We start from the raw sequence: 19532 nt of genomic DNA, 5'->3' as shown, positions 1-19532 counted from the left end.
GCAAGGTGACCTCCTCCTGCATAAACAGCCTTTTCAGGAGGCCATTGTCCTTGGCTTGTTATCCAGAAAGGGACCCCCGCCCCCCCCCCCCCCCCCACACACACACACAAAACTCAGAAGCCAAAGGGCCAAAATTGTTGCTTTTAAGTTTATTTTACTTTCTGAATATTGGCATTTGGAAACGGAAAGTGTAAGGAGCCATTATACCTTTGATGAACATAATCAGACAAGTGGTCACATCTGAAACTCATACAGACTTTGAAACTGTTCCAGTTTCTACCTCAGTCTGTTTCCCTGAAACACCCTAAAGTCACAGACCTACAATGTTCTAGTGCCCTAGAGATTGTAACAATTTAGGTCATATATGCAGGCAATACTATGGGACATAATGGATCTTGGCCAGCATGATCGTCGTCTACTTGGTAATTAGATAGGGGATTGTAGTCATTTATACATTTAACAGTCCTTCCCTTGGAAAAAACCCTAAATTTGCATTTTTGTATCTTCTGAGGTAGCTGGAGATAGGTGGACCCTAAAAATTATAAAGAGTGTTTGGAAAAGTCTTGTTTATGGAAAATAAGGCAAAAGAACACTTGTTTTCCATTTTCCTTAAGTGATAACAGCAGTCAAGAAGTCTTAATAGTCTATAAAGGGAATTGAAGTATAAATTATAAAAGGTTATGACTTAAAGAGACTTTGATTTTTTTTTCTTTTCATTTTACTAACAAGGAACTGAGATCAGAGGTATTAGTCCCTTATGTAACTGTTGCGATTTTTTTTTGTGTGTGTGTATGTGTGCTTTATTGCTTTGTGATTTGAGTTTCTGCAAGGAAATGTTGTTCCAAGAAATCATGTGACAGTGGTATTATTAGCAGGGGCATATAGTGCTGACAATTCATAAAATGCACTCTGATCAACTCATGTATCTTAATTTTTAGAAAGTGTACTGCTTGAATCTGGAGTAACACTTTATTTTGTCCCACACAATCTTCAACTGAAGTCCACCCCCCCCCCCAAAAAAAATCCTCCTAAGTTGGGGCTGGTTGGAATTCCAAAGAAAGAAGCTCTAAAATCAAGAGTCATCAGTACAAAGCATTTTTTAGGGGGAGTTTATAGAGTACTGCAGCCTAACCTCAGGACACAGTGAAAGGGATATTCTACCAAGGTGTATCTTCATGAAACAGGAGATGTGGTTAATGAGAGTTTAAGGAACTTCAGCTCAGGTTTGACACCATTTTCTTTTTGCTTCTCTGGGAAATAAACATCTTTATCAGTGTCTGTGAATGCTCAAGGCCCTGGCATGGGCTGAAACCTGCTGGGAAAATTCTGCAGCTGACTGGGTCACAGACTGGCAAGGTACTCTGATTTTTTTTTTTTTTTCCCCAGTCGAGGGAAGGGGAAAAAAACAAAAGGTGGAGGAAATGGAAACTACTGGAGGATCCTATTGAAGTAAAATTCCTCCCAGTAATCTAATTTCTGGTTTCAAATACCTAAGGAATTTTGCCTGGAATAACCAAAAAATGAACAAGAACTATAGGCCATTTTTGTAAGTTCTGTGTCGAAGGAACTGCTGAGCTAGAGCCAGTCCATAATAGGCCATTTTTGTCCCTGCTTATTCAGAGTTGTGGAATGGGAATTGCTCTGAAGGTAGATGGGAACAAGATCTGGCCAGGCTTTTCCCATAACTCCTGAGGTTTCTTGAGCTGTCTAATGTGGAGGACCTGCTTAAGACCACTTGTTCATTAATGTGATTCATGCTCAACAGAAAACATTGCAATTGATCTTCCCATATAAATCTGAGACTGAGGTGCTGTCCAACTGGTAAGCATTCCAGATCTACAAAAATGCATTCAGATCTATTGTCAGGAATTCCCTTCCCATGACTCTGAATAAGCATAGCCGAAAATGGCCTCTTTCTTGATCTTTTAGTTGTCATCTTGCCCTTTTTTTTTTGGGCTATTCCAGGCTAACTAACCCTCCTAGATGTCATTTTTTAAAAATTTATTACTAGTAACAGTAATATATGTCATCATATATTAATATATTAACTTTCCAACCCACATTTCTGTCTTCAGTTACAGTGATTAGTGCCTCTGTTACAACTCCAGGTATGTTGGTAAAAATTTTGTAGATCGTTTGCTGACAATGGAAACTCAGTCTTGCAATTTGAGATTTGGTTGCTTATTGCTTAGAAAATCAGTGGTGGTTCATGTTATTGTTTAATACACCAAGGTGGTCCCCCCCCCCAACATATTAACTTGAATGTATTTTCTCACTTTTTCCTTCAATTTTTGTTGTGGATTGAAACACCTGTTCTGTCCTACAATCTTTTTTTTTTTTTTTTTTTTTTTTAATTGGAGATTGAACCCCAGGGTGTTTTTCAACTGAGTTACACCCCCAGCCCTCCTGCCTGCTTTTTAAAATTTTGAGACCAGGTCTCATTAAGTTTCCAGGAGGCTGACCTTGAATTTGTAATCCTTCTGTCTCACCCTCCCAAGAGTCTATCCTACTACAGTTCTGTAAAACACTGAAAATTCTGTTGAATCAGACTAGAATGAGACATGAATGTTAGTCCAAATGAGCAATATTTATCATGTGAATTAAACTAAGGTAATTGGAATGGAGTGGGAAGACAGGAAAAATATTTAAGAAATAGAATTGATTAGTGTTAGTGATTAATTGGATTAGGGATTCCAAGAGAAAGGTATAATAGGATGCCTGTAGTGAGTGATCACATAGATGAATTTGACTTATCTTTTTTTTTGTCTTAAGGCTTTATTAAGAGGGTCAAGTTTGAGTCAAGGAAAGGAACAGGGCTACTGTATTCTGTATAAGTCACATGATAAAGTTTGTATTGCCTTCCCACAGGCCCCCATAGGACTTGTTCGAAACAAGACCAAGACAGGTAGGCTGAAGCTTGATAACTGGAAGTCTTCACAGGCATAGCAAGGAGACTTGACATTGCGAAGGCAATCAAGAACAGGCTGTTACACCAATTCAGTATTTTTTTGCTAAAACATCAGAGTAGGTATGGAGAGTTGGGAACCCATAGACAATGGCCACAGTGCAGTTCAGAAGCCACATTTTCACCCAGGCTGTCCTGATGGTGAGTAGCAGCTGCCACTGTCCCTTTGAGGTTGAATTTATGCAGCCTGGATTAGAGCACTTGAGAAGTGTTAATAGGGTTTGATTTTTTTTCCCCCATCCCCCATCTTTTAAAGAAAACATTTGTTTAAAGGTCCTGTTTTCAACTGATCTTATTAAACTGTCAGAGCAGTATACTGCTTATAAGTAATAACTATTGTTCCAAGAGAAAATAAATTCTGAGATATTAAATTTCTTAAAATATCTGTAGGTGTTATGGAGCTTGGGGCTAGATTTATATTTGCCTATGGAATGTGCTAGGAAGGAAATAATCAAGAGAACTTGATAGAATTGGGCTGCTGGGGGTTTGGTGTGGACTTGCCTTCAGCTAAGAGGTAGACTAGATGCCTTTATTCAGCAAATATTTGTTCTGTAGGCACTGTGTGAGGTACTTAAGGTTTTTTTCAGTCCTGTGATTTGTTTTTTACATTATTAAAAGCCTTTTACAGTATTAAAATTTAATTCTATAGTAGAAAAGAATGCGAATAAATCCTTTGAAATACAAACAGTGCTTATTACAGCTTGTAAGTATTGGAAATATCCTTGGCTATTGAACAAAATAACATAATAGGCCTGTTTTTTCTCAAGTGGTCCAAGACGGTGTTATCTAAACTTTTGTGGAAGTTTTCCCCTGGTTATGTGCTATGCATTTTAACTTTTCTAAGATCTCTTTCATTTACCCAATGATATTGATTTCATGACACACTAATGGGTCTTGAAATCTAGTTTGAAGAACACTGGTTTAAAACATTTAATTAGAGCTTTATATGTTGTTTGAAATAGTCTAAGGCCACAAGTATGTCTCTGTAATTATTTATATCTATTTTGCTCTCTTTGGAACATAGAGAATTATTTTATAGCTATTTCAAGGAAATTTTAGTGAAATTTAATTCCATTAATTCACTGAAAACATATTTGAAGACTTTGTCCTGTGCTATTCCTTCATTTATTTATTTATTTATTTTTGGTGGTGTAGGGATTGAACCCAGGGCCTTGTGCATGCCAGGCAAGTACTCTACCACCTGAGCTATATCCCCAGCCCCATTTTCTTTTAATTATTAAAAAAAATTGTTTTGGGGTACTAGGGATTGAACCCAGGGACACTTAACCATTGAGCTGCATCTCCAGACTTTTTTATATTTGGGACAGGGTCTCTATAAGTTGCTTAGGGCCTTACTAAGTTGCTGAAGCTGGCTTTGAACTTTCAATCCTCCTGAGTGCCTGGAATTTCAGCTGTGCACCACTGTGTCAGGCTGCCTTTTAAAAATGATCTACATGATCTCTTTAAAAGTTGCTGTAATGGATTTTTTTTTCCCCTCGTGGAATATGCTGTGAAAAGTAACAAAGGTGAATAGAGTAGGATAAATCTCTATTTCTCGATTTATAGGGCAATCCTGCCGCTAATTTAATTGAACATGTATTATGACTCCTTTTAAAAAGAAGGCAATGTGGTGTCACATTAAATAGTTGACACATATTATTAGATTGCTTTTTATAACTTCTTAGAACTTAGTTTTTTTTTAATCCTGAATCAAACATTCTGTTAATTTATTTAGCAGACATTTGACATGTGATCTTTGACATGGGAAATGCTGTCAGTCTTTGTTCATTATTGTATCACCAGTGTTTAGCATAGTACCTGCCAAGTGCTATATATTTACTTGATGTTCATTGAATGACTCAATATGTGGTTGAAGGGATAACTACTTTGGCTTGAGTTCTTAGAAATTATATGAAATTTGACTTTTTGGCTAGAAAAGCAGCAGTGTCGTATGGTTCAACCCTAGTACCATAAATGAAGTGCTAGAGGCAAAATGATCCAGAATGATCTTTTCTCTTTATTGTTATGCCTTCCCTATAAGACAGTGTTATCTTACTTCTAGAGGTTAAAGGTAAGCACTCTAAAATCAGATTGGGACTATAGCCTCTTGGTCCCTTTGTTTTCTAGCTGTGTAATCATGGTTAGGTCATTGCCTCTGTGTTTTCACCTATAAAATTGAGATAACAGTGATTGGCCTCATAGGGCTGATGTGGATGAAAAGTGAATATTGCAGGCAGAATGCTCTACGCAGTCCATGGCATTTAGCAAACATTCCATACTTCTTAGCTGTTGTTTTTATGATTAGTATTACTGAAAGCCAAATATGTGCCAGTTGGGGATGTAGTCTTTGCTTTCTGTGAGTTGGCAGCTTCGCAAGGGTAATGGAAAATTATTACTAGGATGTGGTATGATATATAATAAGATTGGAGATGAAGCCTAGTGGAGAGGAGGAGTCTGTGCCCTGCTGGGTGTCACAGAAAACTTCCTTGGTGGCGTCTGTGTCTGAATTGAGCTAAGAACAAGTAGGACTCGGGAGTAGGTGGGACTGGGGAGAAATGAGGGTGAGAGCATTGTTGAGAGGCAAAGAAAGCAGATCAAGCAGAGACCGGTGGGTAAAAGAATGCACTGTCCTTCCTTCAGGGAGCATCTGGGTGTGAGCGTAAGAGCAGGATGGGAGAGAGGAAGTCTGTGTGGCAAGTTGGCTGAGGTCAGGTCTCCAAGGGCTTTGCTCCAGTAGGGTTTGGCCTCAGAATTCACACTTGAGAAATATCATTCAGAAGTGGCAAGAATGGCTCATGTTGGGATGAGATGAGAAGGAGATTGCTAAAAGGCTGCATTCATTAAATTATAGGGGAGATGAACTTATGGGAGAATGGTGGGTCACAGCCCCAGCAGTCAAGCCAAAACCTTAGGAAACTCCACATTGAGGAGGGACTGACTTTATGAACAGTATAAATTCTAGGGTGTAAAGTAGAGCAAGTTCTAGAGTGGGGAATGGACTACAAAGAAAAACTAAAGTATAACCATTATATTACAGAGTCTTCTTCATTGCCTGTAAGAACTATAGGCCAGGAGTAGGGGTATGACTTAGTGGTAGAATACATAACATACCCAAGACACTGGGTTCCATCCCTAGCAGAGAGGAAAAAATATCTATGTAGTTAGATCTTTGGCATCCTGTGTTATTGCATTGGTTTAATTTGTGATTAGAATCCCCTTTTGGTGTTTGCCAACATGGGTATTCCTGATTCTGTAGCAGCCATAGGAACTGGAAATCGGTCGAGTTCAACATCTAGAAACATTGAAAACAATGAACAAAACTGCCCTTCATGGGGAATCTGTTTTTATGCTTTTTGTTTGTTTTTGGTAATTTCTCAGAGTAGTGAGAAACACTTTTTTTTTTTTTCATAATCATTAAGCCTGAGGGTGTGTAATGTTATTCTGCTCCTGGTCATTTATTTATTCCACAATTTTTGAGTGCCTACTAGGAATTAGATATGACAATGGACAAAACGGATATTGTCTCTGCTATTATGGAGCCTATGTTCCAAAAGCTGAAAGAAAATGTAATATATTGGCTTGATGAAAAATAGTAAAAATGTTTTTCTACTTCAAGTCCTTTTTAGAATAAAATGGTAATATAAAAATTGTATTTATATATTCATACCATCCTGATTTGCTTCCCATATTATGAAAGTACAGACGTTATTGTGAAGATTACATGAGTTAAATCATGAAAAATGCTTAAGACATAGTAAGTACTTAATTTTTGTTAATTATTTTGTATTATAGGACTTGATTTATTTTCAAGTCTTAACTGTTGTAGCATGAATATCTGATTTCTCATGCTAATAATGACATTAAAAAATTTTAAATGTCCTTTATTCAGAGTTGATGACATGGGTCAGAAGCAGCTGTCCTGCTTTGGGCCTGTTGGCTATGGAACATTAAGTCTACAATGACACTTGGTTTCCTTAGCACTAGTGTCCAAGAGAAATCTGACACTTTTAAACTTGGTAACCAGTCATAGTATGAATTATTTTCAGTCCAGTAAGTCAGTAGGTCTTTCTTTAGGAAATGATCTTACAACAGAAAACTAGTTTTACATTTTTTAACTTGGAACAATTCCTTTAACTTCACTGAACTGTGAGATTTTTTACCTAATCTGCATTTATACAAAATCATTAGTTTTTCCCCAATTAAACTACATTCTTTATCTTGCTGTAGCTATGTTTTGTTCAGTGAGTTTTCCAGCTTTAATACTTCAATAGTCAGTTGCCAACTCAGTGAACTTCTTGAAAGGGACGGTCAATTTCTGGAATTCAAAAGTGCTTCAAGTTGTTCTTATCCCATTGAGCGGGGGAAAACATTATGACAAACGGAAATTTAAAAGCACAATTCTATTTACTGTTCCCCAGGTAACTTATTGATACTCTTAATTATTATATATATTTTTTTCAATACCCCGCCATTGAACTCCCTTAACCACTGTGCCACATCCTCAGGCCTTTTTTATTTTGTTTAGAAACAGGATCTTACCTTAGGGACTCACTAAATTGCTGAGGCTGGCTTTGAACTGAAGATCCTCCTGCCTCAGCCTCCCAATCTGCTGGGTATATAGGCATGCGCCACCACACCCAGCTCAAATTTAACTTAACTAAAAAATGTAACAGCTGATATGGGGTATACTAGACTAAAATATTCTGCATACATGTGAAGCACTGTCTATACCTATGGTATGAAACATTTACTGGTTGTTTTCCATCAGCCTTTTTACTGCCCCTAATAAAAATGCGTGGAACTTACTTGGTTATTAGTTTTTAGTCTCCCTATGTAAATACACTGATATTTATTATTGCAGCAGTTCAGTTTTCTGTTAGCCTTAGGGGTCTAAGAATTGATACATATGACATGTCTAAATACTTCTCTTTTAGAGCATGTTGGATAAAGGACATTATTGTGGTGGTAACTGGAGAGAACATGGAAGCAATGGAAAATATCATTAAGAAGTATAAGCATAAACGCATCTCACTAGTTGAAGCCGGAGTGACTCGCCACAGGTCGATTTTCAATGGACTAAAAGCATTGGCAGACAATCAGCCCAACTCCAGACTTTCTAAGCCAGAAGTTGTGATTATCCATGATGCTGTGAGACCATTTTTTGAGGAAGATATCCTCCTCAAAGTTGTCACAGCTGCTAAGGAACATGGGGTAAGTATTTTCCACTCCTGAGACTAGATAAAAGGGCAAACACTACAGTGTTACTTTGCTGAATTTTGATAAGAATGCATTTAAATGTCATTAAAGTGGGCTTGATGACATAAAGATGTTATGGTAATTTGTTTTAGGAACTTCGTAGTATTGAAGATTGTAAGACTGTTCTGGAACACTTTTTGCTATCATTTATCATAATGTAAAATGAGCTGTTTGGATGAGAATGCAATAATGATGTCAGTAGACTATAGGTTTAAATGGAACTTTGGAATTAAATAAGCATTTGTGTTAAATGCCAAAGAAGTCTCAAAAGTACAGGATACAGATATTTAACAAATATGTGGCTCATGGAGTTCAGTTTTGTGTTTGAATTTTCAAAATTGGTGTATTTTCTAGTACAAATCACCATATGAGATTTTGGTACCCCTTTAAGATGAATAATTTTGAGATGACAGGACTGTTTCTCTATTATACCAAAATAAACACAGGATAACAGAACACCTATTGTAATCCCTAGAACATACTGTATTCCCCTATTCCTAGGTAAAATTCTATTAATATAATAATAATGAACTGAAAATTGCGGTCTAAATTTAGGACTGTGGAAAAAATTTATTGCACAGAGGAAGTATAGTCCAGTAGAACTAGGCTGTCAAGTTGGATAGACCCAAGGCCCAAATCTCTAGGTTTTCTGATTATTAATGGTCTAGTGTCCTTAACTCTAAACCTCTTAGACCACATTTTCCCTACTTGTAAAAATAAACAGCATTAAATTAAGGTTGTTTTCTGGTTGGAAATACTTTTGGTTGTGTCTGAAAAGGCAAAAAAGTTTTATCTTGCTCTAGAAATATGCCAGGGATATCATTGTTTTACATGTGATTAAATAAAGCATGTAAAATGTATCAGTTATTTAGTTCAACATTTGTGGGAATTCTTATTAGACCATGTAATTTTCTAAGTTTTTGAATCAGAACATAATTTAAGATAGTCACATTATCACCTTAAATGAAACCAACAAATTATGCTTTATGAAGTCTGTAAAAACTTACTCATTAAAGGAACTAGTTCAAAACCCAAACTTTACAACTTATTTTTTTGATGCAATCTTCAGAAATATGGTCTCTTTTAGAGACATTGCTTTGTTTTTTGTTGATACTAAAAGATAATTTTCAAAAAGAGTAATATGAATTTGTGGCATACTGGGGATTGAACCCATGGGTGCTATACCACTGAGCTGCATCCCCAACTCTTTTTATTTTTGAGATGGGGTTGGGCTTAATTCTGCAGACGGCCCTCTAACTTGTGATCCTCCGGCTGTAGCCTCCTGACTACTTGGTTTAAAGGTGTGCACCACTGTAGTAGGCTTCCTTAATTTATCATAAGAAATCCAGACAAATATTACAACTGGTTCAAAAATGAATCCAGAGAAACACAAACTTCTGTGGCTTACAAAGAAATGTTGAAATGAATTAAAAAACGGATAAAACTGGGATCTCCATAGCTGAGTCTAGTGAACCTCCACTGGACAGAATTAATTTGCATATTTGTAGGCAAGAAACATTTCAAATTGCTATTGGTTATTTACTACTTTTTAAGCGTTGTGAAAGAGCTCAAAACTAGAGTAAGCTAATCTGAAAGAGTAAGCAACGTATTTTTTTCCCTGGAGCCACTTAGTAACCAGTTTTGTTTATTCAAAATTTCTTTACAACCTTTGGGCAGTGTTCTCATAGCCTCAGTTAACTCTAGGCACTACATTCTGCCAACTTTAATACTGTTCTGACTTGTAATCATGTAATGCAATTGAGATTTCTACTGGTAGTTGAAGTTTTTACATTGGTGGGAAGTATTGGCATCTTTTAAACCTGTCAACAAATTATAGAAGTGTGATCTACATCATGTGCTACCATATTACATGAAAATTCTATTGACTTTGCTTAGAGTTGCTTCAGACTTTTTCCCCATGGCTTCCTTTGTTCTCTCACAAAATTTTATATAGACTCCTTAACCGATTTTTTTTTTTTTTGTAAGCTTAGTTTTCAAATTCTATCCAAAGTTTTTTTTTTTATTTAAAATTTCTTTTTTAGTTGTAGTTGGACACTTATTTATTTTTATGTGGTACTGAGGATCGAACCCAGGGTCTTGCCCATGCGCGAGTGCTCTACCACTGAGCCACAACCCCAGCGCTGCCCCCCCCGCCCCTTTAAAAAAAAATTGTATTCCTTTTAAAATCTTCTATTTCTTTCTGAATGTTTATATTTTATTTCTCATAGCTGTTGTTTCTATGATGTGTCTAGACATGGATTTTTTTTATTCTCTTGGCTTTGGATTTGTTCTTTATAAACTTTGATTCATTTTTTTATTCTACGAAATTATGATTCAGTTATCTGATTCAATGTTGATTCTAATTATATGATTTCAATGTTGATTCTGTGCCCTACTTATCCCCCCCCCCTTTTTTTTTTTTGGATGTTACATCCTAGGTAATTAACCATTAATCCATGTCTTCAATTAACCATTTCTCATACCCTGTTTAAAATTTTTAAAAATACTAATAATTTTCAATTATTTGGAGCTCCTTTCTCAAATGGGATTAGTTTTTGTTTTGTTTTTACTTTTTTTTGTCTTTTAATATTGAAACAACTTATACATTATAGCTAATTGCACTTCTTGGTAGTTCTCCAACTTTTTTCATTCCCGTTCACTTTTGCTCATGATTTATTTCCTCCTTTGCTTTATAATTTGAATTGTAAGCTCATGTTTGGCAGGACTTTATCAGCAATAATCCTTTGGTCATGGAATAGGGTGTGTTTTGAAGCATGGATTTATGTTCCTTCTGCCAAAAATTCCAAGCACTTTACCACCTTGGAACAACTTTACATTAATTCTTGGCTTCAGGTTTTGTAGATCCTTTGGTAATGTTAAATCAAACTGTACCCACATGAAGCCAAACTGTCTGTTATGACTTCTCAGAGATTGTCTCTGCTTCCTAATTCCAGAGGCAAGGTAGAAAATATTGTTTGCTGTTTACCTTTTGAATGAAGGTACTGTCCCTCATGGGTCTTTGTGTGGGGCCCACAGTTCTAGCTAATAGCATAGGTTTAAGATAATACTCTTTACTTTTCATCTGTGTTTTAAACAAAGCCTCTGGTTAACACAAGTATCGCGGTCATCTTATTTCCTTTGCTTCTATTATGATGTTTATCACTCCCAAAATGTTTTTGAGTTCAGTCATACTTTAAAAAAGGTTGTTTGTCAAGGTCTTCCCTACATTTCTTGATCCTTTTTATTGTAAGAGGTTTTCAAGATATTTGGTCCTTGTTTCTTTGCCAAAAGTAGAAGCCTTTTTATCTGTTCAAAGGATGAAGTAATTGTATAGTTGTGCATAATTATGTAAAGAGAGAAATGGCAACAAGGATCTCATATAAGGAAAATGTTAAAGTGTGTTGGAATGTTGAAAACCTCCAGAAGGTGGGTGAGAATAGTAGCATAAATTGAACATAAGGCAGTATCAACCAAGCAATCTCCTAAAGACTTGCTCCTGGAGCAATGCACTTGCTTACTTGTGCATCTTCTTTCTCTGTTTTCACACCTCTTTGCATAAATTGTCATCTTAATTGAACTTCTTACAGAAATAGGTCATACTTACTGTAACTACTTCCACACTCCCAATTTATTCCCCAATACATAGCCATCTGGTTTGTTTCTTCTTTGACTGTTCTCACCAAAATCTCTTGTGGCTTTATGATTTACAAATTGAATGTGCATTTTCAGACTGTGTGCAATAAAGAATTTGACTTGCCTTTGAAACAGTTTCCTGTGAGGGGAAAAATAGAAATACTTTAAAAAAAAATTTTTTTTTATTTGTAGACGGACACATACCTTTATGTGGTACTGAGGATCGAACCCAGTGCCTCACATGTATGAGGCAAGTGCTCTACCACTGAGCTATAGCCCCAGACCCAGAAAAATAGAAATACTTTGAATTTCTCAAATAATAGGAATTTTTGTATTCCTGAGCCCCTTGGATTACATATGGGATTATGTTAATGACATGACATGACTTTGGATGTTAACTGGTCATTGGAAAGACCAACGATGTGATAAGAAGGCTGAGCCTTTGAACTTGAGTAACATCTGGGAAGAGAAAGGAGGGTGAAAATTGACTTGAATTGCATGGCCAGTGATTCATTTAGTCATACCTACATAAAGAAACTCAAATAAAAATTCCACTCCAACACTGAGAACTTAATACATTGATGTGCTGGGACTGGTGCACCCTGACTTCAGGGACAGAGGGCATGTAAACTTTTCATTGAGGACTCTCCCATATCATATCCTATGTGTCTTCATTTGTGGATTGGTTGATTTATATCTCTTGTAATAAAACTCAGCATATCTTTTATTTTCTGAATTCTGTGTGTTGGCTTATCAAACTTGAGAAGGGTTGAGTTCCTTCTGTGCCTAATTTCTTCAGTATTTTTAAACATGAATGGGTAATGAGTTTTGTTGAATGCGTTTTCTGCATCTGTTGATTATCATATGATTTTCGTCCTTGATGCTATTTATGTGATTACATTTATTGATTTGTGTATGTTGAACCAATCTTACATCTTTGGGATAGAACCAACTAGATCATGATATGCAATCTTCTTAACATATTTTTGAATGAAGAGTGCTAGCATTTTTTAAAGGAGCTTTGCAACTATGCTCATAGTGTTATTGGTTTATGGTGTTTTTGCCTTGATGTGTTCTAATCTGGCTTTGGTGTCGGTGATACTCAATTCATAGAAGGAATTAAGGAGTGTTTCCTTCCTTTTTATTTCATGGAATAATTTGAGGAAGCTTTATTTCATGGAATAATTTGAGGAAGCTTGGCGTTAATTCTTCTTTCAAGATCTGGTAGAGGGCTGGGGATGTGGCTCAAGCGGTAGCTCGCTCGCCTGGCATGCGTGCGGCCCGGGTTCGATCCTCAGCACCACATACAAACAAAGATGTTGTGTCCACCGAAAACTAAGAAAAATAAATACTAAAATTCTCTTTCTCCCTCTCTCTCTGTCTCTCTCTCTCTCTTTAAAAAAAAAAAAAAAAAGATCTGGTAGAATTTAGATGAGAATCCTTCTGTTTTTTTTTTTTTTCTTATTTATTTTTTAATGCTTCAATCTTATTTGCTAATGATCCGTTTGGATTTTCTATATCCTCTTGGTTCAATTTGGGTATGTTGTATGTGTCTAGAAATTTGACAATATCTTTGATTTACTGGAATGATTTACAATAGTCCCTAATGATGCTCTTTCAGGATTTCAGAAATGTCTGCAGTGATGTGTGTGTGTGTGTGTGTGTGTGTGTGTGTGTGTGTGTACAAAATTCATCTTTAATTTTGTTGATTTTGGCCTTCTCTCCTTTTGTTCATTTGGCTGAGGATGTATCAATATTTATCTTTTCAAAATACCAACTCTATTATATAGATCCTTTATATAGCTTTTTGAAATACTCTCTTAATTTTGGCTCTGTTCTTAATTATTTCCTGTCTTTTGTTGGAATTAATTTGTTCTTGCTTTTCTAGGCCTTGATATATAACATTAGGTTGTTTATTTGGGATCTTTCTGTATTTTTATTGTAGGCAGTTAATGCTATAACCTTTCCTCTTAGAACCAATCTCATAGTGTCTCAGAGGTTTTAGTACATTTTATCACTATTCTCATTTGATTCTAGAAAGTTCTTCTGTGTCTCTCATTTCTTGATCCATTGATCAAAGTGTATATAGTTTGTTTGCATGTGTTCATGTGGTTTCTGGGTTTTTTTTCTTTATTTCTAACTTTATTTTTGATTTTTATTTTTGATATCTAATTTTATTTCTAATTTATGTTTTTTTTTTATTTTCTAATTTTATTCCATCTTGATCCCATGGGATGAATTTTCCCATGTTTAAGACTTTCGTTGTGTTGTAAAATGATTTATTTTGGAAGAGCTGCTGAGTTGAAAGTGAATTGAGCTGCTATTGGATGCAATATCTTATAGGTGTCTGTTGGATGTCCTTGTTTTATTATCAGGGTGATACTTCATGGAATAAATTGGGATATTCCCTCCATTTCTATTTCATGGAATATTTGAGGATTTATAGTGTTTTTTAATTTTTTATTTTTTGTTAAATTTTAAGTGTTTTTACTGATTTTTTTTTTTTTTTTTTTTAATGTCTGGGTAATCTATTGGTAAGAAGGGTGTATTGAAATCTCCCTGTATTTTATTGGGAAACTTTATGCCAAGAGGTTTTTTATGTCATTAGGTGCACTGTCATTTGGGATATATATATTTTCTACTGTTATATTCTTTTTGAATCGTTCCCCTTACCTGAAATTAATCTCCTGATTAATTTTCTTGAAATATGCCTCATTAGATATGAGAATAGCCACTTGTGTTTTAGAACTCCATTTGCATGGAATATTCCTTTTGTTTTTAGCCCATGAATGTCTTTGTAAGATGAGTCTCTTGGAAACAGAATATGGTTGGATCTTGTTTTTAAAGTCAGTCTGCCAGTCTTATGTCTTTTAGGGACTTAGACCATTTACATTCAAAGTTGTGATTGAGAGATGTTGATTCTTGACATTTTGTTTTATATATTTAATTTGGTTTTCCTTTGTCTGCCTTTTCAGTGAACCTCATTTGAGAGCTCTGGGTTTGTGAATTCTTTTATGTGTAGCTTTTCATTACATGTTTTCTGTAGAACTGGCTTCGTGCTCACATATTCTTTTTTATTCTTTGTTTTTAAGTTTTTATTCTTTGTTTTCTCAGCCAAGTTATCCTTTAGAATCAATCTTAATTGGCTTTTTTTTTTTTTTTTAAATTTAGAACTTGGGTCATTCCAAGCCATACTGGATTTTAAAGTGTAAGTTGAAGTTAGAAGTAATCCTTATTAACCAGCCTCTAGATGTGACCTGAATTTTTTAGTACAGACAGACAGAATATATATATAATTTTTTTTTTTTAATGTGGTGCTGAGGATTGAACCCAGTGCCTCACATGTGCTAGGCAAGTGTTCTTCTACTGAGCTACAACCCTAGCCCAAGATGTGACCTGATGTTTCTTTTGTGGCTTTTAATATTTGATCTGTATGCTGTTAGACATCTTGATTATAATGTGTCTTGGAGAGGTTATTTTTGATCTTTTTATTTCAGGTTCTGTAAGAATCCTGTATGTGAATTTCCAGCTTATTCCTAAGGTTTGGATAATTTCTGTTAGTAAAAAAGGTCATTAATATAATTAGCCTTTGTAATTCCAGTGACTCTTGCATTTGGTCTCTCAATTTTGTCAGTTCTTGTATATACTTATCTTTTTTTTTTTTTTTTTTTTTAAACTCAGTGTTCGAGTTTTCATATACTATGTTCAAGGCCTGAAATTGTTTCTATATAATCTGTTGATACTTGCAACTGAATTTTATATTGGATTTTTTTGTCTTATTTCCAGTTTTGGGAGTCTCCCTGAGAACTCCCTGGGCCTTTCAAACAGGGCAATGGGCAAATTGCCAGTGGGCAGCTAGAACTCCCTGGGCCTTCAAATAAGGAGACCCTAATGCAACATGGCGGCAGGCAACTTGCCAGTGGGTGGATAACAAGTTGTTTTGAAAACCTTCTAATTGGCCCTCCCGTCTTCCGTACTTGTGGACAGTTCGTGCCCCCCATGAATCTTATGCAGGGTGGTCCTGTGTGCACCGTAGGTGATGACCTGACCTTTACTATGATTGGCCCTGGAAGCTTCCTGGTTTAAGATAACTGACTCTCATTTTCTATATAAGCTAGCACCAGTTTGCAGTAAAGTGCTTCATCTTTATTACTGCTATCTGTGTGTGTGCATTTTAATCTCCGACAATGAACCTTGGCCTTTCATCCAGGAGTTCTAATTAGTTCTTTCAAAAGTCTTATCTCTTTAATAATCATCTTTCCTCTGTTTTCTCAATTCATTACTTAGATTTTTTTGAGATTTTTTTGAAGTTCGTTATATAGTGTATTCATATATGTACATAGGAAAGTTTGATCAGGTTCATTCCAACATTCTTTTCTTTTCCTGTCCATTTTCCCTTCTCATTCTCTTCCTTTATTCCACTGATCTCTTTCATTTTCATGGGATTCCTTTCTCCCTTTTCTATTTTTCTTTTCCCTCTTATTTTGGTATAGCTTCCAAATATGGAAAAAAAAATTAAACCCTTAACTTTGTGGGTCTGGCTTATTAGCATGATATTTTCCATTTCTATCAATTTATCAGCAAATGCCTTAATTTCATTCTTTATGACTCAGTAAAACTCGATTGTGTGTATATACCACATTTTGTTCATCCAAACAAACCTAGGTTTGTTCCATAGCTTGACTATTGTGAATTCTGGTGTGATAAAAGTTGCCTTAGATCTAATTTAACTCATTTGCCATTTTAATAATGAACTTCTTGTAGGATTTCTCTGCAGTTTTATCCTCTTAAATATCTGTGGGTACTTTTATTGGGGGATATTTTCTGCCATATTTTCTCTAGAGAATTATTGTTATTCTTCAACAAGGCGAATAATGCTTACTAATGTAATAAGCAAATAGAATATACTATGAGTTTAAAAATGACTCTGAATATTTTGTTCCTTGGACAGGTTAAGAAAACCTTCAGTAGTGGTAGAATGTTACAGCACACTTAAAACCAAAGGTTTATATACAAATCATTTCTTTGGGTTGAAATAAATCTCATTAAATACTTTTAAATAATTTTTAATTAAAATCTGTGATCTTTATTTCTCTTGGAAAATGAAACTAGAAATATTATGATTTGAGTGTATCTGTGTAATCTCTGATTCTTTAACATGATTAACAGTACTTGGAAATCCTATCATTGTTTTTCTGTGTGCATCCAGAATAGTATGCTTTTCTACAACTAGTATTATAACTTTATGCCATGTATTTTGGGTATATATTTTAGAGATGGAAAATCATTTGACAGATTTTTGACCGTTTGGATACTTGATTATTAAGTGGAATTAACTATGACTCATCACCTGCATTTTATTATGATCAGTGAAATGAAAATCAAATTTATAGTTCTTTGTGGGTGAGGTAATGATCTTTCCTGGGAAATTGGATTCCATGTCATTATCAGAAAAAGAAAATAAAAAACTTTATACCAATTTAAATCCTAGGGTTGAAGAAGCAGTTCTGTGACAAAACAGTTACGTTAACTTTATTTAGGTGAAAAGTTTAGGCATTTTAACTTTGGAAAAATTCCTAGGATATACATTGAACTATTCCAGGGACTTCCATGGAACAAGGTGAAACGTGTATTTTTTTTATGCTGGAGAAGCTACTACTTGAAAGGTTTTGTTTGGATTTCAGTTACTTTGTATTTGTTCTATGAATTAACTTCAAATGAAGTTGGTAGAAGGTCAAGACAGATGAATAGCTAGGTATTAAAATGAAATAAATAAGGTTAATATACAGTATAATATTCCTGATCACATTAGATTTAAGATTAATTCCTAATTAAATATAATTTAAGTTTAGCATATGAATGGAGACTCTGTTGTGTGTTTTTTTTTGGCACTGGGGATTGAACTCGGGGCTACTTAATCACTGAGCTGCATCCCTAGCCCTGTTTTGTATTTTATTTAGAGACAGGGTCTCACTGAGTTGCTTAGTGCCTCACCATTGCTGAGGCTGACTTTGAACTTGCGATCTTCCTGTCTCCACCTCCCGAACTGCTGGGATTACAGACATGTGCCACTGCGCTTGGCCTGTCTATTGCTCTTTGTTGCACATATCATATATACTTACATTTTGCATAGTTACATGGTAATTTTAACATAGTTTTAGCTAAAACACCTTTATTTCCATATTGGATAATTTGTATGTACAATTTATTCAAACAGAATATTTCATATTTTTATAAAGTACTTCCAACCTGCTGGGCATGGTGATGCACACTAGTAATCCTGTGGCTTGGGAGGCTGAGATGGGAGGATCATGAGTTCAAAGCCAGCCTCAGCAACAGCGAGGCACTCAGAAACTCAGTGAGACCCTGTCTCTAAATAAAATACAAGATAGGGTTGGGGATGTGTCTCAGTGGTTGAGTGCCTCTGAGTTCAATCCCTGATATCCCCCACCCCCTCAAAAAAAAATCCAAACACTCTTAATCACCAATAGGTTAGCTTTAAATATATTTTATAAACATTAGCCTCTGACTGAACACAACTCGGCTAGCTGAAATTATAATTATATAGTTGGAAGATTTCTGTTGTACATTGTCATAATTAGCTGGAATTTGGATGCCCGAGGAATACATGTTAGTACCTGCTGCATTGATGGATCATAGGGATTGTTCAATTTTGTGTTTAAAAACAAAAAATTAGAGGTGGGGTTCATTATTCTGCATTTTATGATTTTTACCTGATGTCTTTCATGATTGACATGTGTAAATACTTTGATAGATTAGTGTGAGAGATAAGTAATCACCCTGGTGCTGAGTTGTTAAACTTCCATTCAGAGCTTCTTAAGCTAATACCTAAGGGGACATTTTGATTTGCTAACTTGAATGATGGTTCATATAAACAAATTTCCCAGATATATTTTGTCGGTCGGTAACTGTATTTGTCTAAATTTGTCATAATTTGATATTTTTTTTCTCAGAAAACTTAGTTTTATTGCATGTTTGTTTTTAAACCCAAGGGTGTTAAAAGAAACAACTCTAGGAGTACAACTCTAGGAGTACAGACCTGTTAGCATTATCATCTTTGTATCTGTTTTTACCAGATGGCTAGGTGAGAGACAGAAGGGTCAGCAAAAGAGTTAACTTATGACTTCTCCATGGGCCTTTTGTTTACTAAGACCCTTGAAATTGCTGTCATTCAGTACTCTTCACACTGTAGTATTTTTCCTACTGATCTTGAGGCTTCGTAGACAAGAGTGTACTAATTCTTGAAATTAATTGATCCTGTTTTATGGATGTATTTTGCTCCTGAGAATCTAGTTTTTAATAATCATGATAGGGGCTGGGGACGTGGCTCAAGCGGTAGCGTGCTTGGCTGGCATGCATGCTGCCGCAGTCTGGCTGGGCACAATTCAGGAGCCACTTGTCAAAAGAAAAAAACTTCATTTTTAGAACACACACACACACAGCACCACGCAGCTCCTCAGGAATTCCCTCAGAGCCCAACTGCCACCACCTACAAGCCTCTTCCCCTCCCCCACCCCTAGTGCTCTTGAAGCCAATTGGCTGGGTCGCGTGGGCGGATCCAAAAGTCCCCCAATGAGCAGCTCCATGGTCTGAAAGGGCGGGGAAACAGCCCAATGAGCATCACTGCAGTGGAGCCAATCAGTTGGCAGCTAGAAGT

The 19532-nt window shown here is 35.7% G+C and overlaps 1 protein-coding gene across 4 annotated transcripts in view; it reads left to right on the top strand.

Annotated features, from left to right (window-relative positions):
• Positions 1 to 19532, top strand: part of Crppa (CDP-L-ribitol pyrophosphorylase A) — a 302194-nt gene that overhangs the window by 1270 nt on the left and 281392 nt on the right. For all 4 annotated transcript variants that reach the window (XM_076863146.2, XM_076863121.2, XM_076863136.2 and 1 more), the window contains exon 2: positions 7900 to 8176. In XM_076863146.2, the coding sequence (XP_076719261.2) occupies positions 7900 to 8176 (277 nt within the window). The remainder of the gene's footprint in view (positions 1 to 7899; positions 8177 to 19532) is intronic.

Source organism: Callospermophilus lateralis, chromosome 1, assembly GCF_048772815.1.
Source record: "Callospermophilus lateralis isolate mCalLat2 chromosome 1, mCalLat2.hap1, whole genome shotgun sequence".
Taxonomy (NCBI): domain Eukaryota; kingdom Metazoa; phylum Chordata; class Mammalia; order Rodentia; family Sciuridae; genus Callospermophilus; species Callospermophilus lateralis.
This window is presented reverse-complemented; position numbering and strand designations above follow the sequence as displayed.